Consider the following 26,082-nt stretch of genomic DNA (forward strand, 5'->3'; position numbering starts at 1 on the left):
CTTTCAAATTGGAGCTGTCTCTTCTGTCCCCCTTTATTCCCTATTTGCAGACAAGACCATATTTCAGTTCTTTGGCCACAGTGAAAGAGAAACTGAGAGACACCAAGAATCTGAGGCAGGTTAAAGGATTTCACTCATTCTCTAATCCTGATTAATTACGGTGTCAGGTTTCACCTGTAGTGCTTCAGCCTTCTCAAACAGCCTTAGGTTCCAGAGCAGATAGAAATGAGGGGGCCACTCACATGTATATATATGCAACAAACCTGCACGTTGTGAACATGTACCCTAGAACTTAAAGTATAATTTAAAAAAAAAAGGAAATGAGGGGCCACTTTGGCTAGGAAGGTAGACAGCAGGTAGGATTAGTTGTTGCCCATCCCCTGCAGGTGCAGCCCAGTGCTGTGGGGGAAGAATTTGTTTCAGTCCCTTTTATCGTTTCACTCGGGTCAGAAATTAAGCACCATGGTAACATCCAATCACAATCTCCTCTTACCTTTGGACACTAATAGACAAATTTCTCCTCAATTGATGGAGAGAGATATATATGCATGTAACATAACACTATTTTTGAGCAAAAGCAACTTTTTTTTTTTTTTTTTGAGACGGAGTCTCACTCTGTCGCCCAGGCTGGAGTGCAGTGGCGCGATCTCAGCTCAATGCAAGCTCTTCCTCCCAGGTTCACACCATTCTCCTGCCTCAGCCTCCCGAGTAGCTGGGACTACAGGTGCCTGCCACCACGCCCGGCTAATTTTTTGTAATTTTAGTAGAGACAGGGTTTCACCATGTTAGCCAGGATGGTCTCCATCTCCTGACCTCGTGATCCACCCACCTTGGCCTCCCGAAGTGCTGGGATTACAGGCGTGAGCCACCATGCCTGGCCCAAAAGTGACTTTTAAGAGGGGATAGTATTACAAATAGAAGGGACTGACCCAGTGACCTTGGCACACCTGACATTAAGAACCATAATCATAGTCTGTTAATCTCATCTGTTTCTTTCGAGAAAGGAAAATCTTTAAGACCTTATCAGAAGGTCTTAGGCTCATGTAGGGGATTTTCTCTAGTGGGTTCCATGACATCTGTATATGGTTTCAGAAAAATCCATTGACACACTTTCTGGCATACTGTTAGTTCTTCTCAAGGCCATTTGCATGAAAGTGATTTATGTTCATGTCGTATCTTAATGTTAGACTGTGAGCTCCTTGAAGGCAGAATTCTGATATTATTTATTTGTATGTGCTCAGAAGCCAGCATAGTTCCTGGAATGCTGCCAGGTTTAGCAAAAACCGAAACAAAACATATTTGTTGTTTGTCTGAAATTCAAATTTAACTGGGTGTCCTGTATTTATTTCTTGCAACCCTATTCCTGGCACATAGCTAACCTCAATAAATATTGATGAGTGAGAGGATGAATGAATGACTAGCACAGTACCAATAAATGGAGAAATAAACTGGCAAAAACTTCAATTGACCATATAAAAGACACTCATCTAAATTATGCCTAACAATCACAGAACAACAACACTGTGTCTGGTTAACCTACTACCTTTTAAAATCTGACAGTCTGGCTTTGATTGAAGATGCATTTTCTATCCATGCTTTGTCAGCCACTTTTACTCGGTATCCATGTGGGAAGAATACTAATCTCCTGGTAATGAAGGTGTTTTGTTCCAACAATTTCACATCTTAATTCTGCACATTTCTGATCTCATATGTTTAATTGTTTATTTGTGTGTACCAGTTGTACAAGAAAATTGATTTTGGGTGGTATATGGGTGTCAGTCATTCTGAAGTACAATCATCTCTGTATCTTCCTTTAAAATTGCCAAAATTGTGCTTTTACTCCAGCTGAACCCTGGGGTTTTGGGTAAAGTCATTCACTGTGATTATACCATCAGGGCCAATTCTGTTTGGAAAAAGGTATATCTGCAGTTAGTTCATTGACAGTTAATCTTAAGAAAGACAATATGCAAACAACTCTCATTTCACATTAATTCTGCTATTGCTCCTTTTTCTCTTCTTTTGTTTTGTTTTGTTTTCTGAGACAGGGTCTGGCTCTGTCATCCAGGCTGGAGTAACTGGCGCAATCTTGGCTCACTGCAACCTCTGCCTCCTGGGCTCAAGCTATTCTCCCAATTAACTGATACAGACACATACCACCACGCCCAGCTAATTTTTGTATTTTTAGTAAAGACAGGGTTTCACCAGATTGCCCAGGCCGGTCTTGAACTCCTGAGCTAAAGCCATCCACCCACCCTAGGGTTACAGGTGTGAGCCACCATGCCCAGCCCTCTTTTTCTTTTAACCTTTGACTGTCTGCTTCTCCTCCTCCTCCTTCTCCACTTCTGTTCCACTGGTCATAGCTAAGTGTGAGTCAGAGTTACTAGGGGGGCTTATAAATACACAGATTCCTGGGCTCCGGCCCTAGAGTTTATGATTCCATAGGTCCAGGGTGTAGCCTGAGATTCTGCATTTCTAACATGTTCTCAGGTGCTGCTGCCGCTACTGCTAGTCTCAGTAGCACTGAAAGAATTGTTTTCCTATATCATTCTTTTCCTTCCTCTTCTCCTTCCCTTTCCCCTTTTCTTTCAGATCATCCATATTTCATGTTTCTCACAATACTTTTCTGTTTCCAGAGCAGTATAATACAATAATCTCACTATCTTGGCCAGCTAGATTTCTTTTCCTGGTATTCTTTCACCTCCACTTGACAAAAGTTAACTTACACTTCCTGTTCCATGTAGTTTAGCATCCTGCTGACGTGTGATGCAGAGATCTCCCCATCCACTTTGGCAATATACGTGTAGAGAAACTGGAAGGTGCTGAACGGGATCCGGGGCGACCCACCATTATGGTCACATGATAAGACCTCACACACTATCTTGAGAGTTTTGGTAATAGTCTATAAAAGTTAGATAAAATGAGGAGAAAGTTACTCTTCCAGGCAATATTCCTGAGATCGGTTTAGATACAAGAAAGAAAACAAAAATATTGCTCTTATAAAATGAAGTGGGAACAATTTAAGATTCTAGAAAGCTTGAAATTTTTACATTCAAATGTCACTAATTCATTCTAAAAAATATTAAGTATTGGGTATCTTTATTTCTTTTCTTTCTTTGTTGGAAGACTACTCAAGGAATTAAATTTATACATTCCTAAGTACTTTAAGATATTTGTTACTTTAGCCCGAATAACCTCACTAAAGGAGGGAAGTTGATTTGCATTCTATATAATTAGAATTATTTCTTCTTATTACCCTCCAGTCTTATCTCTAAAGGGCTGAGATAGATGGTCTAGCCTATATAATCCAGCAAGATACTTGTGGCAACGACACAGTAGAGGAGAAGAAGGTAGGAGAAGGGTAATTTCCCCAGGAAAATGGAGTCCCAGGAAGATACTGGAAAAATGGTCTTTAACATCAAGATAAACGTTCCTCTAAAGCATCTGGGTCCATCTAAATAGAATCAGCTAGTGCTTTATTTCATACTACATAATACTAACCCTTTTATTACTGGGGAAATATTGGTTGACAATGAGTGCCAGGAATTTTAATAGAAGGGTTACTACAGAAGCAAACCCTCCTTGCAATGAAACTTGAACATTAAAGGAGCATGCTCAGAGCTCATCTCATGTCTTTAAATAACCCACCCTTTGAATAAATGTTACAAGCAAAAGAGTTGTGAAATGAAGGTCACCAACAGATCTTGGTGGTTTACTGAAACTGATGATGTACAGATCATCCTGACACTCTTCCAGGGATCAGTGAAAGATCAGTTCTGAGTGGTGACTTAGGGTGAGTGAAAAAGCAGCTGCTGTATCTTCCCACATGATTAGTAGAGGAGACTTGCCCTGCCTTAGCAGTTGATATTTGCTGTTCTCCTCTCATCCTCTCCCAGAACAGAATGATTGCCTAGATGAGGCTTCTCTAACTGTGGTGTGTGTTACCCAGGAGCGTAAGTCTATGTCAGGAGGTACTGAGGATGTGAATAAACTTTTCCTTGAGTGATAGTTTTACTTGATGGCAAGTAATTTAAACATAATTTGTAATAATTATTAATTTTAATTGAGTTAATATTTCAAATTTGTTTCTTTACATTTAATAAGCATTGTTATTTTATAAAACAGAATCTTCAATAAACCACATGATGTCAAAAAAATTGAGTTTGAGGCAGGCCACCTTCCTTTCCTCTCCTCTGCCCCTGGGGGTCCTCTCATGGAAATTGTTGTGAAACACTGCATCTTCTACTCACTTTCACTTAATTCAGAGCAGGTGGGAGGGCAGGCATGGGGCCAACTAGTATATATGAGGCTGTCTGGGAGGATGGTAAATCATGCATGTGAGATGAGGTCAGTGGGAGAATGGTTTGGGGTAGATTTGCAAGCACACTCTGAACATTATAATTTCCACCCACAGCTCACCCTGTTTCTGTAAAAAACAAACAAATGAACAAAAACAACCCTCTGCACCCCTAATGCTTTGTTCTGTTGCCCTCTCCCATGGGGTGCTGGTATGGACTGAATTGTTCCCCCTAAAGTTCATGCCAAAGCCTTAACCCCAGAACTGGAGAATGTGATTGTATTTGAACATACGACCGTTAAAAAGATAAGTTAAAATGAAGTCAGTAGGGTGTCTTTATAAGAAGAGGAGTTAGGACATAAAGAGAGAGCCACCAGACATGTAGGCACAGAGGAACACAGTTTGAGAAGCTGGCCATTTTTAAGCCAAGGAGAAACGCCTCAGAAGAAAGCAATCCTGCTGACAGCTTGTTCCCAGAACTTCTGTCCTCCAGAACTGAGAGACAACAAATTTCTGTTGTTCAAGCCACCAAGTCATGGCAGCAAACTAACATAGCGGCTTTCAACCCTAAACATCATCTTTTATTGATTATTCAAACTACAAACCTTCAAATTCTACTGCCTCATAAGATTTTTAAGTATTTTTAAAGATTTAATAAATGGATGAGTGTAAAAATAACTCTTTGGACTGGAGCTATTTGGTAAACTGACATAAACCTAAAGTAAACAGATCTTCATTCTCTTGCACAATATTTTTTTGGGATCCGCTTCACAGACATAATCTTTAACCATCTTGCGAGCTTCATTTTCAAAGTTAGAGGTGAAAGCCTTGAAATGTAAATCGTTTGCTAACAAATATGTCATTCCTTCCAGTGAACATGATTATTTTCTACATACGTGATCTCTTCCTTTTTTAATAATCAGTTCAGTGGAACAGGAGGTGGCATAGGCCAGTCCAGAGGAAGGAGTGCTGAAGGGAGGAGGAATACAGGTCGGCATGCCATCGCATTCTGAATAATGTGTATTAGACGCAGAGAGCTCAAGATGGAGTAAATGTACCTATTACCTACCAGAGTAAAAATTCCTGTTACTAGACTCTTCTACAAGGAACAAACTGGCTTTTCTGAATGGCATAGAGATCTTGTCTTGCTATTGAATTGGCAAAGGAAAGAGAAATTCTGGGCTTGCCTCTAAGGATATATGAATTAACTAGGATGCAAGGTCTCCACCAGATGGTGACCCCTGACTTAGTCTCAGCTATAATAAAATACCTTAGACTGGGTAATTTATAAACAACAGAAATTTATTGCTCACAGTTTTGGAGTCTGGGAAGTCCAAGACCAAGAGGCCAGCAGATTTGCTCTCTGGTGAGGGCCTGTTCCTCATGAATGATGCCTTCTATGTGTCCTCACTTGGTGGAGGGGGCAACTTTTATAAGGGCACTAATCCCATTCATGAGGGCTCCACCCTCATGACCTAATCAACTCGCAGAGGCCCTACTTTTAAGGCCATCACCTTGGAAGTTGAGATTTCAATATATGAATTTTGGGAGAACACAAACATTCACACCATACCACTGACCAACCCCACATTTAAGATCCCAGAAACAGTCCAGCTCCAGCATGATAGAAATGAATATAAGGGTATTGATTACTGGTTTCATAGGACACCCTTTATTTGCAGATTTAACCTCCAGGCTGACTTTATCTCTAGGGGTTCTTTGACATGGGGATGATGAGGAGCAAAGTCAGATATGTCAAGGCCTCTTAGAATTGGAGGAGCTCACTGTTATTCAGAGGTGGGCCTGAGGATGTCTCAGAGGAAGCAGAGAAGTCTCAGAGGAAGCAGAGAAGTGGGGATAGAATCACAGGATGTCAGAGGTAGATGAACCTCATGGAATATTGAATCCCACCTCCTTATTTTACAAGGGAAGTAGAAAGATTCAATTCACCTCATGGTTTCCCCTCTCCAGTTTGGGAGGCAGGTACATCAGAGGAAACCTAGCATCTACACAGTGGGCTAAGCAGAGGGAGGGTTGGAATCTGACTTTCCAAAGTCACTCTTTGTTACTGTGAGGTATGGGGATAAGGGAAGAACTCAGACACACCACACACTGGTGAGGGTCTGTGAAGTAGACCACCAGAGCCAGGGAGCAGATAGGACAGCCTGGCAGAGAATCAAGGAGGCCCTCGACACCATTGAGAACTGAAATGAGCCAGTGGAGGAGGCATCATCAGCCTTTCACCAGTCCAGGAGAGACGAGACCAAAAACTTAAGCTGCAAGCAGCTAGTGACCAGACAGACAGGCATTACCATGGAGACCAGAGATGCCAGGGAAGACTGAGGGATGTGAGAAACCCTTCACTTGACTGCTCTGTGGTCCTAGAGTCAGCTCTTTCTGTCTACATTCAACTGCCATCTTGGAGAAGAGAGCGTGGTGAGGAAAAACCTGAGATACTGGGAAATTTACCTTTAGGCTGTTTCAGTTACTGCATCAGACTAAAATTTCAGGATTGGATTGAATTTATTTATTTTCTTATTTGACCCTTTGTGGGTGGGGTAGACCAAGAAGATCCAAATTAACTACAGATAAAATTTTAAAGGTATATTTTCCCCCAAAAACGTCTCCAAATGTGGTGTGAAAAAAATCTGTAACCCTATGAGAATTTAATAAAATATGTTCATTTTTTATCTTCCTGTTTGTGATTTTCCCCAGTCCTGACTGACAACTCATAGGCCTCTGCTGCTTACTTTCCTTTCCTCCTCAGAGGATAGTGATTTATTCAGTAATAAATGCTATAAAGGACAATGAAGAAAGTGCCACAAATGTCCTCTTGTTTACTTCTCTCTAAAGAAATGATTATGATGAAGGCTGTAGGGGAATCTATAGGAAATTTGGACTACAATATTTCCACTAAATTTTCTCAGAAACAAACCTGTCAAATATGTATTCCAAGCATATTTGAGAAGAACAAGATTATGTTTAGATATGCTGAATGATTCAGACTACCTTTTCATACCATTTGGTTTTGGCAGAGGCAATTATTTTCTCAATAATTTTCAAACTTGTATGTATCTCAGGGATTCTTTTAAAAAAACACGTTTTTGATTCATTTTAAGTTATTTTAAAAATGTTTAGCAATGTAAGTCCACATATAAGATACCCAAGCTTTAAATATCTATACATATAAGCTGATTTCAGCATCTTTGGCTTCAAAACAGTAAAATTGCATTTCCAATATCAAACAAGTCAAATTTGGAAAAGGCATAAATCTGTATGAACATCCTGCATCCATGGAGATGTCATGACTAAATTCAGAAATAGCCTCATCTCTCTTTTTTTTTGCTTTCTTATGTCTGAGTTCTGCATCCAATTCTGTTTATTACATAGTTTTCTATAAGATTGTACCCCTTTTAAACAGTGTCTATTGATATATATTCTAGGTGTCTGGAAGTCTTTTTTTCTACAGTCGGCTCTTGGTTGTCTCTGGGAATATGAATGGAGGGAGTGGAGTGAAAATAAATCTGAGGGCAATATTCATAAATAATCCAAGAGCTACACTATAGTCAACTCTCCCCAGAGCCTGACCACAGTGTTTCCCTCTCTCCTCCTCCCAACCCCTGCCACTGCCTGATGAGCACAGAAATGACCTTGCTTTAGAGAGGAGAAGGACAAGATGAGAAGAGGCATGTTTATCATCAGCCCTGCAGAGTTGACCGCGTGTATAGATGCACTGCCCTTCCAGGCCCAGAGGGAGATTTCCCCTTCAGGAACAAAAAACAGTCAAGCTAACTTACAACTCCCAGAGCGCTGCAAGCAAGGGCTAAAAACTTCAGCCACTCAATCTCCTCCGTGAAGCGACCCACATTCATCACACTATTAAACAGATCTGTTGGGAGATTCACCACTTTCCACATCTGGGCCAGCTCCTCTGCACAGATGATCAGTCTGCCAGCAACCTGCAGGGCAGGGAACAGACACAACACAGAGAATGTGGGAGAAGTTGAGACAAGGCCCTGAGAAACACCCCGCCCCCAGGCCAGGTCCACATCTCCCAGCACATGGCAAGGGGCGGGATGGGGTGTTAGGAAGGTAAAGATGGCTCTGTGTGGCAGTTATTGTTGCAAATCCTAGTGAAGAGCATGCTGAAATATAATTTATTAATTGTTAAACTTTAGGTGTCAGAATTATGCAAAAGATATACATTTATATTACATTTTAATTTCTGGTGATGCTTTTATCTGCTATTGTATTCCTAAATTGTTTTATTCCTTATATGACAGATAGGAGAGCCTGAAAACAAAACCAAGGGGTAAAGAGCTTACCTGAGACCACTAATGAATGGTAAAATTAGAACAAGACATAGGTCTCTTTCTTCCCGATTGCACTGAGTTCTTAGCTCCAGACCTCAAGTGCATCCCTCATGCTTTCCCAGGAATGATATGGGGTATGTGGCTGACCCGTGGGGATTTGGTCTGGATGCCTAATGTTGCTTGATCCCAGGTACTTTAGAGCTCTGTCATGTTCACTGCACAAGGTACTTGGTGGACAAAAGGAAGGAAGATGACTGGTTGTTGGCCACCAATGCAACAAGAGCACAGATGCCCGATGAAGTGCTCCAACACCTTTCCTGACTGTCTGATTCTAGTGAAATGCTAAGCCTCTGGGACCAAGGTGGTTAGCCAAGCCAGTCCTAAATCACCCCAAACCGCTCTGTCCTGGACCATAAAGCAGGGTTTGGTGGTGCTCAACCATATGTCCTGGGAATTGGCCAAACCACAAACTTTCTCAAGCCGGACCCTCCTCATGCATTCATTCACCAGGCAGCTCCCAGGATGATGTGGCTGTGAAGAGGCTCACAGCCTCTCCCTAAAAGCTAAAAGCAATGTCTGGACCTGGGATAGCTGGGGAGCTAAAATATGCCCTTCCCCAAACTGTGATTTTCATCATATTACAGTCTTGATCAGTAAGGAGACACTGTCCAGTGACTGAGGACCTGCACTTTTCTGGAGAGACGAGATTAGCATTGCATTGAGCCCCTGTACATTCTGCCAGCTTCAAGGAAATCTGGGATGACCCCACCAATGACTCAGCCTACAGCCTATTTCAAAATTATTCCCATTTGCCAAGGAAAGATTTACTTTCAGTCCACGGTTTAGTGTATTTTAGGGTGGTGCTAAGTGGTCAGCTGACTGGCAGGAGAACAGAGGGCTTTCGTCTGTACCCACCCAGCCTCAACACTGTCCCTACATTCTCCTCAATGCTGCAGCAGGGCCCTTACCTGAGAATGCAGGATCTTTAACAGCTCAGGTGTTAGCTCTGCCCAGTTACACAAAGCGACTCGCTCAGACCGCTCTCTCACCGGAGGCGTCTCTCCACGGGACAGGGCCTCAAAATAACTACAAGAAAAAAAGTCAGAGAGTAGGAGGATCCTATACCCCAGTGGCCTCTGGCTGTTCTAGCAATCCTTCCCCCTTCTTCTAAGGGAAGGAGGTAGAGAAAGGAAGCTTTGTAAAGTGGCTTCTATGTGTCATTGTGTTTAGTTCACTTACATATGGGAAAAGTCTGAATGTGTTACTCTCCACTTAGGGCACAGAGAATGCTTAGAGAATACAAAGCTTTGTTCTTCTATAAGGATGAGGAAGAACCAAGAAAAGTTTGGGTATGCAATTCCCTGGAGCATATTGGGTTCAGGTTTCTTTTTCAGTCATCTCTGAGTGTTTTATACACGCAGATGTATATTACATATGTACATATAATATTGGGAAGAGAAGTTGGAAGAGAACTAAAAAGTAATGTACGTAAGAAAGGGGAAGGCAGCACAGGAATGGTGGCTACGGCCTGTAATCTGGTGACTCCAGGCTGGAGGACCACTTAAGCCCAGGAGTTTGAGGCTGCAGTGAACTATAATTGTGCCACTACACTCCAGACTGGGTGACAGAGTGAGACCCCCATCTCTGAAGAAACAAAAAAGGAGGGAAGGGGAAGAGATGGAAGTGTCCTGGGGTGAATCAGGAAGGGTTTCTGGCTGGAGGTAGTGAGGCTTGGGGCTTCAAGAGGGAAGGGAGAGAGGGTTGGCAGGGCAGGCTGCAAGGCTCAGGAGAGAAGAGAAGCCAAAGAAGGTTTGAGACAATCTTAAGCTATATGGTGCCTCTGAAATGAAACTGTTTCTCCATCTTCCCTCAAAATTTTCAGTGAAATCTGCCTGCTCCTCAATGTTTTGTGGAGTGGACTTCGTTTGGGGGCATTGTGGAACAAGTACTGAGTTCTGTTTCAGGACTGGCATAAGATGAAAAGAGGCTGCCTGCAGCAGGGAATGGACATGAGCCGCTGACATGTGGGTCACCAGTGCAGCATGGCAGGGTCTGTCTCTATCAAAAGCCTGGTTATTGACGATCCATGAACCACAAATTTCTGTCCCGCCCTGCTTTTTTCCCTCCATTACTTCCTCCAGATCCAGGTAGTATGAAAATAATATAGAGGAAATTTTGTAAAAGTCCATTTCAGGGTCAAGCCATACAATGATGGGCTAACCATTGCCTGTCTCTGAGCCATGTAGCAAGGCAGAGCGAAAGCTACATGGACTAAAGCAGTAATTGCCAGTCACCCCTTGGAGGTCATCAGCAGGAAGGGCAGAAGAAATACATTAAAGCCACCTTTAACAATGTGCATGAGAAATCTCTGCACACAGATCAGTGTTGGCGTGGGTGGGGCATGGGTGCAATATGACAATAGGAGCAGGGTGTGGCCTCAGGCTTTATAACCAGACTTGGGTTGTATAAATGGGAGGGACAGAGACACACAGCACCTCATTCCACAGAAGTGCTGCCCAGGTAGAGTAACACTCATCACCAACATCTCTGGACTTCTTGTGGAATTGGTTAGACAACATGGAAGCAAAGCTGTAATCATGGATTTCGTTCTTTGGGTTATTGAGCTTCATTTGCAAGTGATCAGGTCCATGGTTATACACATATATTGCAAATTTGTGTTGTAACACATGCCTACCAGAGGACAAATAAGTATATGTCCTGCCAATGCCTGGTAAGAGGTTTCTTCATTGACAACACATATGTAGGGAAATTCTTACTTGCAATGGATTAAAAACGTATTTTGTCTTGGAAACACTTTGCAGAGTTTTATTCTCTAAAATGCTACAGGTTTTAAGTAAGTCACATACAACCATCTGAGCAGTGCTTTTCATGTCTGGATAGAATGGAGGGGGCTCTTAGGTCATGCCCTCCTTTTTCATTGTGGTTAAACTACAAACTAAGTTTTCATGGATGTCTTAAAAAATTATAGCACGTGATACAATACGAGAGCAAGCAGTCTACAATAGTGGAATGCCTCTTCCATAAATGTCAGGGACAATACTAAGCAATGTCATTTTGCTTACTATAAAACGGCAGCACAAGAACAATCAAATGGGTTTGAAACTAAAGTATAAGATAAAGTCTGTCGATCTGACTATGCCAAAATAAATTAGTCTTCTGAAGCTAAAGTTCAATCTTAGAGGCAATATATAAAATTTAAAATGGAGAACTAAACAGGGCTCATTACTAGGCAAAGCAACCCCCATTTATGTTTCTTTTTATGAGCACCACTGGCTTATTTTCCTTCCAATTGTAAAAGCTGCATCCTAATCCAGTCCAGGAGCACAGCACTGGCCCAGAGACTCCGAAAGGCCCCTCTTAGATGCCATTTTGTGTCTTCTCAAAGGTGTCCACACTCTCCCCACCATCTGCGCAGGACACCCACTCACAACCTCAGCCTGAGGACATCTTCCCTTCCCCAACTCACTGGCTTTCTCTCAACGGCCTCTCTCACTCTCACTTTCCCACTGAAACCCTCCTAAGCAGGGAATCATCAAACAGTAAAAATAGCCTGAAAATGGTCCGTGAGGTCTAGTTATATTCCAACTCCTGTCTCAAGTCCTGGTTCCCCAGTTTCAAGCAGGCAAGTTTGTCCAAGGAGCAATTTCATAGCTGAGAGGCTTTCTGTGCAAAGCTACTTCAATCCAGGCCCGCAGCGATTGTTGTGTAAGCTCCATCTACTGAGCAGCCTCTGGAGGTCTCTCCTGAAAGAAGGCACCCGTGTTTGAGGCACACTGTTTTCAGCCATGCCTGAGGACCCCATCACTCTGCTTGGCCTTTCCCCAGAATGCAGTGTGTACTGTGCGGACATCTTTATGTTGGCAGAACAAATCAGTTCAGAGAAACACCAAAGAAAATAACAATAATTTCCTCCAAGACAAGATACAAAGGGTCTTTGGTTGGGTCCAAGTATGAGTTTTAACAGAAGGGGAGGAAGTGTCTCCTTAAAGGAGTGAACTAGCAGGACTGTTCCCACCCCATCCACCCAGGGCTGTCGCTTCCCTCCCCCCTCGGCTGCACTGCTGCCATCTAGTGGTGAGACAGGAGAACGAAGAAAGGCAGATTAAGCTTCGGAGATTCCCAGCCCTTCTTTCCACCGGGAGTGGGAAAAAGCGTGCAGGGAGGAGGTGGGTGTGCATACGCTGGTGTGACGCGGTCATCTAACTTGCTGCTTGCCCCAGGACACGGCCTATTGACCTGGCGTCCTACTGCTCAATCTGGCTCCCTTAGGGGAGGCATCCCATCCTTGCCCAGCTAGATGTAGCATTTATGTGTGGATTTTAAAGCATCAAAGCAATGCAAGAGCTAAAACAAAGACGATGCCAGTTAGTCCGGACTTCCTAGCTGCAGCCATGACAACCTCCGCGGTTTTCCAGGACCCTCTCTCTCCGGCCGTCCTCCAAGGGGTGAAGGCGAGAAAGGAGCACGTACTCGGCTGCCCACTGGATGAGGTCCTGCGGCTGCACCCTAATGGCGGCTTTGGCAAACTCCTTCAGCATCTTCGGCAGCTCCGGCGGGATGCATGTTGGCTTATCTGTCTGAGCCATTGATTGGTTGGCCTATTCTCAGGAGAAAAAAATACGTTAAGATGAAAACTTCGATTCATACGATGAGAGCAATCCTGGACAGGAGGTCACCCAGCCTCTGTTTGACACTCAATTTTGGGGACTCTGCAAGACAAATGCATTCTATTATTACACAACGCCAAGGTTAGAAAACCGTCTGCTAACCCCTACTTTTTGTTGGAAATAGTTATGTCCTTTACATAAAAATTACACAGCCCTTGTTCATTTAAAAAGTGGAGGTCAGCAAAAAATTCCCTAATGATATCGCCCCAAAATAATGATATCACCCCCCAAAATCCAGAATTTTTCAGTATATATATGTTTGTAAAATAAAAAAATAAGATTATACAAAACAGCTTATTTACTCAAAAGTATATCATGAACATCTTTCCATGTCGTCCAGTTGGGTAAGAATTGTAGCAAAATTTACTCTGAACCCTCTGTGAATTGACATTAGGCCATTTCCACATAAAAATAGTCATTAAACAGCCATTTGGTGAGCGTCTCTCTTTACAGCTGCATGTTCTTTTCCACTCTAATTGTCAGGTGGAAAATTCGTACATTTTCTCTCAAAAAGTTCCAGGACAAATTGAAACAAAATATGAAAATCCATAAAGTGTATACAATTCCCTCCACAAATAAACAACAGATCAAAAGATTTTTTTTCTGCTTTTAGTAGAGAAAGGGACAGACTAGATATGCTAAAAAGCTGTCCCTCTTCAAAACACCTAGAGGCCAGACAAATCTCAGTACAAGCCTTTCACATTGCCTTGCTGGGCTTGCAGTGAAGTGAGAGAAATCTTCCAGTGGCCAATGAGGTGAGTAAAGTGGAACCCGCAGTGCTGGGCAAATGAAGAAACTAGGGCTCACCTGGGCACATGTAGATGGCAGGAACTTGAAGCTTTGAGATAAATTGCCAGGCAGGGTGGATAGAGACCAAGGATTGGGCTCACGAAAGGCAAATGTCTGAACTAAAGGACTCCCCTTCTGACCTAAACTTGAGACCCGCCCAGGGACTACACCCTCAGCGTGAAAAGGTGTGGCTGAAAATATCCGCCTACAGGCAGGGGTAAGCAACAAAGAAACCTGTCTCCATTGCTGCTTCTAGTCACGAGAGAAACAGTCCCCCAGGAGTTTGTAGCCACAGACTAGTTCTAAGTTTTCAATTTATACCAACACCAGCATGGCTGGGAAATCCCAAGACAAGAAACTAAAGTGGTCTTAGGTTGGTGGGACTTCATGACCTTTTACTTTATTTATGTTCTTTTATTTGGAGGAAAAAGAGGATAAAATAATGATTAATTTTAGACTTTGCAAAGTGTTAGAAAAGTTATAACAGTAATATAACCACTAAATCTGTAGAGAGGAAAAAAGGAATTTTTTAAAAACACAAACAAGCAAACAAAACCCTTCATCAGTCAAAAAGAAGGCAAGAAAGGAGAGGTAAAAACAGGAAAAGTAGACAAATAACATGGTAGAAAATAATGCATACATATCAGTAATCACAATAAAAATAAATGAGCTTAAATGTGCCAGTTAAAATACAGGTATAGGTACACCTGAAAAAACGAAGACACAGAAAGACTCAAGGTGAAAAGGGTATAAATAAGCAAAGAATAACCAATAAAAGTTAAGGCAGACATACTCATGCCAGACAAAAGATACTTTAAGGCAAAATGCACTATTAGGAAAAAAGAGTGATAAAAGCTTCAATTGTTTTTGATAAAATGATAAAAAGCTTCAATTGTTAAGACAATAACAACAATTCTCAATGAGTATGCCACAGACATCACCATGGAGGAGTCTCACCATGCTAGGTGGAAAAGCAATATATTGTTTCTGGTGACATATATATGTTATAATATTATAATAAAGAGTAAGGAATGATAAATACAAATTCAGAATGGTGGTTACCCCTGGTGGAGGAGGGAGAGGACGGAGAGGGATGGTATTAGGGAGATACAACAAGGGTCTCAGTACTATTAGTAATGCTCTATGTTTTAAGCTGGATGGTTGCTGTCTAGATGCTTGTTTCATTATTTTTATACTTCTACTTACATCATGTATTTAATTTTGTCAGTATGAAATATTTCATCATTTAAAAAGTTACTCTTATAAGTTGTTTCTGATGACTTTTCAACCCATTTTATCTATCAAAGAGCAGTGCCTTATTTGCTCATGTTGTCTGCACATTATATATTCTTTTACTGTGTTAAAAATACATACAATTTACCATTTTAAATGTACAGTTCAGTGTCATTAAGTACATTCACATTGTTGTGCCACAATCACCACCAACCATCTCCAGAACTTTTTCATCTTCACTAGCTGAAACTCTGTACCCATTAAGTACTAACTCCCTATTCTCCTTCCCCACAGCTCCTGGCAACCACCATTCTTCTATCTTCATGAATTTAACTATCATATAAAATCATATGGCATATAATATTTGTCCCTTTGTGTGTGGTTTATTTCGCTTAGCACAATGTCTTCAGGTTCATTCATGTGGTAGCATGTGTCAGAATTTCCTTTTTTTTCGGATCCATAGTCAGATGTGTTATCCATTGCACCACTGGCCCCAAGCTGAGAATTTCCTTGTTCTTAAGGCTGAATACTATTTTGCTAGATGTACCACAATTTTATCCATTCATAGGTCAATGGACAGTTGGATCATTTCCACATTTTAGCTATTGTGAATAATGCTGCTATGAACATAGGTATACAAATATGTGTTCAAGTCCTTGCTTTAAATTGTGTTGGGTATATATACCCAGAAGTGGAATGGATGGATCATATGGTAATTGTATTTTAATTTTTTGAGGAACTGCCACACTGTTTTCCACAGCGGCTGCACCATTTTCTGTGTCCATGTATTTTGACAGGATCTTTTGGTTGTGCAATTGTTTAATTTCTCTCCTGGAGTCTCAGATAATCTCGTGTAAATGAAAAGATGCCCCAATCCTAATTAAGGAAGCTTCCATGACAACAGTAACAATGTTAACCCTTGGTCAGTATAGAGCAAACTTAAGTAAAGCCTTTACTTCATCCCATTGCTGTTTCTAACAATTGGTCTGCAAGCTCTTTTCATTTTGGGGCAAGGAATCTCTTGTAAGTTTTCCATACCCATTGTCTTTCTCAGGGGTTGGTCCTTCTTTAACCTCTTGCAGTTTTTTTTTCTCTTCTCATCATTCTATTTTTCCCTTAAAAGTTATCAATTATATCTATTAATTTATTGTAAGTGCCAGGTGCACTCATAACAGGACCAGTACTGTGCTAAGTACAGGACCATACATTTTTCTCAAGTAATCCTCAAAATATCCCTATGGGGTAGAATATATTAGCATTATTTCACAGATGATGAAAATAAAAAAGATAACAGAACTTTTGCAATGACATATAATAAGTGACAGAGGCAGGATTTGAATACACATGGTCTGACATGGGAGGTGGCCTGCTAGACATGACCATTCTTTCCTTCTTGAGACTTTCTCTTCCTTTGATAGCATACGCCATTCTTGTGTGTCTATTTTCCTCAGCATTGCTCCTTTGCCTCCTTCCATAATTCCTCTTCCTCCTTCCTTGCTCTAAGGAAGAGTTAGCAATCTTCCCCCAACTCAGGTCTTCAGCATTCTTTCTGTTGCTCTTCTTGGAGAGCTCGCAGCCTCTTCACGGCTTTATCTACGACAAAACTGTGTGGATTGCACTTGTTTTCCCATCTTTGACCTCTCGCCTTGTGCTTCGATTTCATACTTCCCATTGCCTCCAGGACACTTCACTAGAATCCATTGTCCATCTCCCAACTAAATCCCTCTCCCAGGTTCTTCTCTGAACATGATACCACTAATCTCTCAGTCCTTTGGCCTCAAAGCCTGAGAGTCATCCATTTTCTTCAGTCTGCTGAATCTCACTAAATCCCACTATTTCCTTTGAAATGTGTCTTCGATTAATCCCGTTCTATTTCTACTCCTGTGTCTCTGGCTCAGCCCCTTATCAACTATTGTGCAGCCTCCTGACTAGTCTCCCTGTCTCAGGTCATTCTCTGGCCTGTCATGTCCAGTGTGTCCAGATCTATCTTCCAAGTTGCTTTTTATAGTCAGAGAGCACTGCTCACAAAATGACAATCATATCCTGACTTTCAAGGTTTTCTATGATTTGTACCTATAATTCTAAACTAAAAATTTTCTGCTACTCTTTACCAACACAAATTTCCTATACAGTCTGCTCTGGCCACTTTCCAAAAAAAAATTATATATCCAAAGCTTAACACTGTCTCGCCCACTGTTAACAGTAATCTATCCTTCTTTTCTCTCTTCCCCTCAGTATTTTGCTAATTCTAGCCGGCTTACTTGAAGTGCCCTTCTTCTTTCATCTGCTTAAACCCTATACTTCCCCAGGGTTTTTCATACTGTGCCATAGGCCTTCCTAGAAAACTTGGATATCATCAAATATTGTTTGTAGTATGCATTTTACCACTCAATCCTCTTCTGCCTTTCACTGCTCTCTAAAGCTGAGCTCCCCACTAGAGGCCATGGCAGAATGGGCTACAGGTGTGCCATGAAAGATTGATGGTTGTAAACTTTTTATAGTAATACAAAATTTACAACCATTTACAAACTTACAACAGTTGAAATTATATTTGGATACTGTTTGGCACAGTCAGTAAACTTCCAGATTTCAGTACCTATTGTTTCTGTGCCGAAGGTTTTATGTATAACACCTGCTGCCAGAGACGCCTTTATAGGGCTTTTCCTTTCAACCATCTTGTTAAAACAATCCCTGTACGTTGGATTATTACTTTAATTGCAATGCATTTATTATCAGTGACAATGATAATCTTTATGCATATGTGTTGCAAATACTTAGCTCTACTTTTGATTTAATTTTCTCTTATTTTTCACATTATTTTCTCCTAACAAAGAAGTTATATGATTTTTCTTCATCATCATCACCATCACCATCATCATCATCATTTGTCCCTAAGAAAACAGTAGATTTTATTCACTTTTTTTCCCATTGTGACTTGATTTGTTTGTGACTTATTTATTCTTGGCTTTTGATGTTAAACAAATATCCAAAATCTGATACTTAATGGACTTTTGTAATGACTTATTGTTTGTTTACAAAAATAATAAACATTTGCCTCTAAAAAAATAGAAAATAATTTAATTGATTTAGTAAAGGAGACTCTAGGCCTTCAGTAAAATCTTATAAAAATATTTTTTGGCTGGGTGCAGTGGTTCACGCCAGTAAACCCAACACTTTGGGAGGCTGAGGCGGGCGGATCACTTGAGCTCAGTTCAAGACCAGCCTGGGCAACATGGTGAAACCCTGTCTCTACTAAAAATACAAAAATTAACCGGGCATGGTGGCACATGCCTATAGTCCCAGCTACTCAGGAGGCTGAGTTGGGAGGATGAGGTTGCAATGAGCCAAGATCACACCGCTGTACTCTAGCCTGGGTGACAGAGCAAGACCTTGTCTCAAAAAAAAAAAAAAAAAAAAAAAAAAAAAAAAATTCAAAATATTTAAATTATACTTGAAATGAATAATATTTATATTTTGTGAAAATCTAGAATTGTAATTACTAAATTAAATAATGTTTCCAAAATTCCCCCTTTACTTACCAAATGCTTAAGTTTTCAAAAATTTCATGTGATTTATTTAAAAATATTCTTAAGGACAGCCATATTTTCTTTGAAAACTGATTTGTTGTAGTCAAAAAGGCCTATAGTCTCCTTAAGTACTTTATATATATTATTTATTTTCCATCATAAAAGGTAATTTAAAATTAAATATTAATAATTTTTATTAATATTATTACAAAAATGGTTTCCAAAGTCCTCAGGGACATACAAAAGTTCCTGAAATGACCACACAGTGGCAGAGGCAAGGCAGCTATTGTGGGGAGCAGGGGTCCCTGATGGAGACTGTGTGTGCTGTTGCACTGGAGGTGGTGTTGAATGGGGGTGGGGTGCTGGCCGGTGCAAGTCCAGGTGACTTCTCTGTGTCCTGCAAGCAGGGGTGGTTGCTTAGGGTGGAGGAAGATCTGCTGTTCTCTGCACAGTGTTAGCACAAGGGAAGGTGTTGGCAGGGGTGGTGCTTGCTGGTTCTGTACCCACCAAGGCTCTGTCTGCAGTGGCAGTCAGTGGGGGTCAGCAGGGGTGGACTACACTCTTGTGTGCTGGCGGGGCAAGTAAAACAAAACCTGCCTGTGCAGACATGGGCCAGCAAAGTGATGTGGGTAGTTGTTGTGGGCTCAGGGAAGCTGTAGTATGGGGAGGGAAATTACTGGCTGCAGTATGCAGCCATAGGGGCCACCTTGCTGGAGCTCTCCACTGATCAGGCATGGTCCACCAGTGCAGAAGCTATAGTGTGGATCCCCAAGGCACCTGAGACTGCCCTGTAAGCAGGCATGGCCAGGCTTGTGCCTGGAAGAGGCCAGCAGACCAAGGGGTGCTCAGATCAGACCAGCCCCATCTGATGAACAAGACCGCCCTGCAGAGATCAGGTCCAACAGTTCCCCTACAGCTAAACTCTCTTATTGGAGCAAGTTGAGCCTAGTGGAATGGCCATCCCTGGCCATGCTGTACTACAAACACTCCCACACCAAACTCTCTGGGCTCCACATCACCTGGCTTGCTGCCCTACTTCTCTAAGCAGCTCTCCCTGCCACCTCAAGTTTCTGTGGTGACTGAGGGGTCCCCTCCTTCCAGGGTTCCAGTGGACCCTGGTGAGAGCAGGTTGCTCCTTGCTAGTTCAACTCACTCGTTCCCCCAGAGCTGTTGTGGTTCAAAAATGAGCTTCAGTGTATGGTAGCCTGTATGGGGTTCCCAGCTTTCTCCCCCTTCAGCCAAGCTTCTGTGCCTTCCCTCTGTCCACTATCTGTGCCTTCCCTCTGAAGACATGTTAAAAACACTCCAGTCATCTCAGTTCCTCTGTGGGAGCTGTTCCACTTGTCTGCGTCTAGTTGGCCATCTTGCCCTCCAATAAAATTTCTTAACCACTCATGTTTTTACATAACTCTGAAAAACGTTTAATGGATCTTCATCTCTTTTCTTATAAAAATTATGCCCTGACTTTCAAGATCTCCCCAATTTGTCTTTTTCGTATTAACTTTCCTTCTTCAACTGCGTTTCACAGAAGCCTGGATCTTTTTCTATCCTGAGACAAACCCACGGCCAAGTCAACACAGCATTTGGATGCCAACAGCAATATTGCTAAGAGCAGTCCTACTTGACCTTGTCCTTTTTTTGAGTAGTAGTTTTTGGCTTTATTACCAAATTTCCCAAACTTGCTTATATATCATGCTAGTATTACCTCTTGAAAGCATGAGTTCTACATGTTTATTATTTAACAAATGAATAGGTACCTCTTTTGGTTTATCTAAGCCATGCTCATATTTCAAAGATTTCCCTCGTGTTCATTCGCATCATCATCCACAATTCTAGGGACACATGGCTCATTTACAGACTGGCATGTAAACTATGTCCTGTAAAGTTGTGCAACATGGTTCCCTGATTTGGGGACCTGGTGTACACACTTGGGTCACCTTAGCCCTGTCTTATATAAGAGTATGAAAGTCTTTATTAAGAGTAAGTGTCATAATACCCCACACCATTTTCATCTTTTACTTGTCCTTCCTACATTTTTTTTTTTTTTTTAGATGGAGTCTCACTCTGTCACCCAGGCTGGAATGCAGTGGCATGAGCTTGGCTCACTGCAACTTCCACCTCTTGGGTCAAGCAATTCTCCTGCCTCAACCTCCTGAATAGCTGGGACTACAGGTGCGTGCTGCCATACCTGGCTAATTTTTGTATTTTTAGTAGAGACGGGTTTTCACCATGTTGGTCAGGCTGGTTGTCCTTCCTACTTCTGATTTCATTATAGCATTCCTGTGAGTCAGAGATTTAAAACCTACAAGCAAGGGCTCTGAGGGGGTGAATGCACTATAGTTTCCAATATAAGATTAGGGCTATGTTTCTCTTCAGTTTCCATTACTATTCCTGATGATATTCAACATTGCACTGGCCTTTTCCAAAGCAAAACATAGGGCTGCTATCCTTCGTAGCTAGTTGTGGCATAACATCTAGAGGGCAAATGAAGCTGTAGTGAAGAAGCACTCTTGACTGTGAGGCAGGAGTCCAGGATTTTGGCCCTGGGTCTATTTATGACTAATTATGTGATCCTTAGGAAGTCATTAATCTGACAAAATTTATGTGTTTTATTGGAATTGTGCTGAATACTGGGATACATGAATAAATAAGTCACACACTCTGCTTCATGGAGCTCACAGTCCAGTGGAAGAGAGTGACAGGAAAATCAGTGACTCAAAGAAGGTATAATAAGTGTCAAGAAGCCTGCACTAGATATAGAAGAACAGAAGAAAAACAGAAGAAAAACTCTTGGATGAGGCATCTAACATCTGCAGGTATTAGAAGGAGGTCAGAAAATACTTTTCAAAGAGTGGTGATATCTGAGATATCTGAACTGAGACTTGGAAAAACCTGGTTTGTTCATTGCTGTAATGCAAGCCCTCAGAAGACAGCTGGGTACAGGGCAGGTATTCAGTAAGCATATGTGTACTTATGAGAGTAAGGAGAGAATTTCATGTAGCTAGAAGGACTTAGGCAAAGATGTGGGGTTGTCAGAAACATGATGAGTTCAGGGAACTGTAATTATGGAGCTCTCAAGTGGACAAAGCAGGAGTGGTTGGGCCTAAGGCTGGAAATATAGCTCAAGGCTTGGGCTTTTGAACTTTTTGTTGAAGGCAATGGGGAGCCACTAGAAAATTTAAGCACAAGAGTCACACAATCAGTGTTAGCTTTAGGTCCGGTTATCAATATTTGCCTCTCAGCTCCAAATTCACCTTGTATTGCCTCCTCCACAAAAATTGAACTAGGTCCTTTAACATTTTTTCCCTTGCCAGCTGTCATAAGGATATGCTTTGTTAGGACAGGGCACTGGAAGGACTGGAGGAGGAAGAGGTTTCTCTTAGGAATTTAGGTATGCTATTCTTGCTAGGCTCCAGGAACTTGTAGTTTCTCTTATGCTGGGATCCTGTAGCACACAGCTTTTCTAGCATCTGGTTCATGCAGTGTATGATCTTTTGAGTGCCCAACTGCTGGAGTACACAGTGGCCATCAGTGCTCCATGGCTAGCAGTGTCCCCTGGCACCTCTCTTGGGAAGCTCTATAGCAGAGTGCTGTCAGTGAGTTACCTTTTAGTGAATGGCTTCTCTGGTGTTTCAGAGAGTAAATTTTGCCTGCCTGGCACCTCAGCAATTTCTCTGCTCTCCAGTCAGCTGTGGCCATCCCCTCTGCACCAAGCTCTGGGAAAGGTTTCTTCCTTGGGTGATCTATCTCAGGGGTAGTGGTTGCCCCTTATATCTGTGATTCCTGTATATTTTAGATCTCTCCTGACATATTAGCCAATCCTTCATTACTCCAATCCCATCATTAACAATTCTTTATATTGAACTTCTCTTGTTAAATTATATGCTCAAAAAATTACTATATGATTTATTTCTCTTTGTTGGACTCTGAAACACGTTGACTGACAGCTGTGTGGATGAGCTGAAGAGAGGATGGTGAAGCTTCAGGCAGGGAGCCAGGTTAGGAGAATATGGCAGCACTTTTGACAACTCCCAGGAGCTTCACTGCCTTGAAAAGTAGTTGCAATAGGGAGTGATATAAGAGACAGGTATTTAGGAGATAGGATCTACAGGATTTGGTAACTACTGAAGGAGGAGGAGGAGGAAGAAAAGAGGAGGTGGAGGAGGAGGAAGAAGAGAAGGTGGAGAAGGAGGAAGAGGTGAAGGACAGAAAAGTCTAGAGTGACTATCAGTTTTCAAGCTTGGATGACTGGGTGCACAGTGGTGGTTCCCTTGTAGAAATAGAAAACACTAAAGGAGGGTCAGGTCAAATTATTCCCCCATGTTCCCATTTACTTTCAGGAGTTCCATGCACTTTTGAATCACAAAGAGTTGAAATCATAGACTCTCTGAGTTGAAGAGGCACCAAAGCCCAGCTTTTCTGCCTTTGGGCAATAAGGGTCATTTGTTCACATCAAAGAAGTGGGAGAAAGGTCCATTCTATCTTAACATTCCTCAATTCTAACATTTTGTAAAGTTCTTTTCCATTTTTAAATCTCTTGATAGTGTAGGTCTTCTTCAATTATACATTCCAGAGCTTATCCATAACCCCAACTCTTTCAATTCAATGCATTTCCTCCTAAGTGAAACCTACATGCCTCTCAATGTGAAATGGCAGGCCAACATATACCTGCCAAGTGCTGAAGAATGTAGGTCTTAAAATAGACTATAGTCTTGTTTCAGGGATCTCTCACTTGGTTTTATTGGTATGGGCTAAACAGGGCTTCCGTTTCATAAACGGAAGTCTCCAGTAATATGAATGAAAGGCTTCAGGGCAGAATCTCAGAGGGTTTCTATGAGTATCACTTGGAACCAAGCACAGGCAACTGCACATCCCTGTTTGGGTTTGGAATTGGAGATGGTGGGTTTGGGATGTGGTTACTCTTGTTTGGAATGCATTCTCCTCCTCTTAACAGGTTGATCCTTCCTTTGGAGGTCTGCTCAGCCTTCCCTGATTACCCTGTCAGTTCCATTGTACATACCCTTTCAGAGCATCACTTACCTATGGTTGGTGTGATTCTTTGAGTAACATGTGCCTCCCCCAGCAAACTCCAAGGCAGGACTGGTCAGTTTTTGCTCACCACACCATCCCAATGCCTAGCCCAGTGCCTGGAACTTAGTGTTCAATAGATACTAGTAAAAATGAACGCGTGATAGCAGTCTATGAAGTGCTAGGTATAAAATATGCGTGATACGAGTCTATGAAGTGCTAGGTATAAAATAATGCGTGATAGGAGTCTATGAAGTGCTAGGTATAAAATAATGTGTGATAGGAGTCTATGAAGTGCTAGGTATAAAATAATGTGTGATAGGAGTCTATGAAGTGCTAGGTATGCCCATTGGTCCACATGACAATTCACCCAGAGGTATTTTTATATCCCTGTCGCTGATGAAAAAGCAGAGGTGTGGCTCCTCGGTGGAGGGCTCGGATTCCAAACTCTTGAGCCTCCCAACCACTGTCCTCCGGGTAAGAAACCGTATAATATTATTCTGGGTACAAAATACGCACACAAATTGGCCAGAAAGCCATAATCCCCCACAGTCACATTCTCTTGAAGATCTCCTTGCCTTCCCCTTGCCCTGTGAACAAGGAAAGGCTCAGAATCCAGGGGGCGTCCGGCAGTGCTCCTCCCTCAGACCAGCGCAGCCCTCGGGGCGCTCAGAGCCCTGCCCTCCCTCCACTTCCCCTCGGGGTGGCTACCTCAGGCTCGCTCCCAAACCGGCTGTCTGGCTTCAGGCGACACCTGGCGCCTGGCCTCAGGCGAGAGGTGTGAGGAGAGACCGAGTGCCTCCTACCCTTCTTAAGAAGGAGAGCAGTAGAACCTCGGCGGGGAGGGCAGCAGCGGCCAGGGGTGACAGCAGCGGCGGGGCACGACCGCCGTTAGCGTTAGACGTTAGCGCTCCGCCTTCGCCTGGCAAACCCTGCGCGGGCTCCGCTGCCAGGCCACCCGAGGTAGCGCCGGGCGCGACGTCACAGAGCCGCCCCGCCTCTCCTGCAGCGGCGGGTTCCCAGGGTCCTGCTAGGGCGCTGCTGGGGGAAGCTGAAAGCTGTTTGGGCTTTGCTGGTGGTGAAAGAACCAGACGGCCTGGAGGGTCAAGGACTGGGCTGGGGACGTTAGGAAACCCGGGCTGGGGGCGTTGGGGGTGGGGCGGAATGTGTAGCCATGGACGGTGCGCTTTTGTAGGTGAGAGGGCAGAAGTGGAGCTTGCTCTTTGGGCTTGTGGAAAGTGGACAGGTGAGAATTCCTCAGGAATCATAGTAACAACACTTCTTACAATGCGTTTTTTGGTGCCAGGAATTGTTCTAAGTGCATTACACACATGAACTCATTTCATCCTTACTGTCACCCCATGAGGCAAGTACTATTGTTATCCCCGTTTTTACAGATGAGGGAACTGAGCAGAGAGATTAAACTTGTCCAAGATGTCAGCAAGTGACAGAGTCAGGATCTGAACCTGGGTTGCGTTGTCCCAGATTCCTCACTCTTGACCTTATAATGCTAAGAAAGGGGAATGGAGTGGGTAGGAACAGAGCCTGAGATGCCTGGGGACAACAGGGAAAGATAGAAAATATTTACCGGGTAGAATGTGGTCACTGTGCCAGGGCACTTTTACAAACATGATGACATCAAAGTTTCACAGTAAACTCTGAAGGTAGGTATTACCTTCGCTTTGGAAATAAAAAACAGGCTCAAGGCTTCGAGTAATTTTGCCTGTGATCGAACAGCTGGCAGTAGGGCTCAGGGCCCAACTTTACTCCAGGTCTTCCGGTTTCAAGACTGTGTGTGTGTGTGTGTGTGTGTGTGTGTGTGTGTGTGTGTGTGTGTTTTGAGACAGGGTCTTGCTCTGTTGCCCAGGCTGGAGTGCAATGGGGTAATCATGACTCACTGCAGCCTCAATCTCCTAGGTCTAAGCAATCCTCCCACCTCAGCCTCCCAAGTAGCTGAGACTGCAGGTGCTTGCCACGATGCCAGGCTAATTTTTGTATTTTTATAAACGGGGTTTTGCCATGTTGCCCAGGCTGGTCTTGAACCCCTGGGCTCAAGTGATCCACCTGCCTTGGTCTCCCAAAGTATTGGGATTACAGGTTTGAGCCACCGCACCTGGTCTCAAGACTGTTCGTTTTAAGCACCCAAGGAGGCAAGAAAAGCCCCATCTTTCTCTGCTACATCCCGTGTCACTTCACACCTATTTTAAAGG

The 26,082-nt window shown here is 42.7% G+C and overlaps 1 protein-coding gene across 6 annotated transcripts; it reads right to left on the reverse strand.

Moving 5' to 3' along the window:
* Window positions 1-1,696: 1,696 nt before the first annotated feature.
* On the reverse strand, window positions 1,697-24,877 carry ROPN1 (rhophilin associated tail protein 1). 6 transcript variants are annotated; one of them, XM_009446320.4, is made up of 7 exons: window positions 24,584-24,837; window positions 24,392-24,462; window positions 13,099-13,226; window positions 9,576-9,693; window positions 8,092-8,253; window positions 2,724-2,899; window positions 1,697-1,903 (listed from the first exon to the last, which is right to left on the reverse strand). In XM_009446320.4, the coding sequence occupies exons 2-7, from the start codon at window positions 24,410-24,412 to the stop codon at window positions 1,837-1,839; spliced, it is 672 nt and encodes a 223-aa protein (XP_009444595.1). In that variant the 5' UTR covers window positions 24,413-24,462; window positions 24,584-24,837; the 3' UTR covers window positions 1,697-1,836. The 6 variants fall into 6 exon arrangements, with proteins under 6 accessions (XP_009444595.1, XP_063662269.1, XP_009444596.1 ...); XM_063806199.1 differs by having other exon boundaries at window positions 13,099-13,337; window positions 24,584-24,832; XM_009446321.4 differs by lacking the exon at window positions 24,392-24,462 and having other exon boundaries at window positions 24,584-24,877.
* Window positions 24,878-26,082: the final 1,205 nt, after the last annotated feature.

Source organism: Pan troglodytes, chromosome 2 (assembly GCF_028858775.2).
Source record: "Pan troglodytes isolate AG18354 chromosome 2, NHGRI_mPanTro3-v2.0_pri, whole genome shotgun sequence".
In the NCBI taxonomy this organism is placed as follows: Eukaryota; Metazoa; Chordata; class Mammalia; order Primates; family Hominidae; genus Pan; species Pan troglodytes.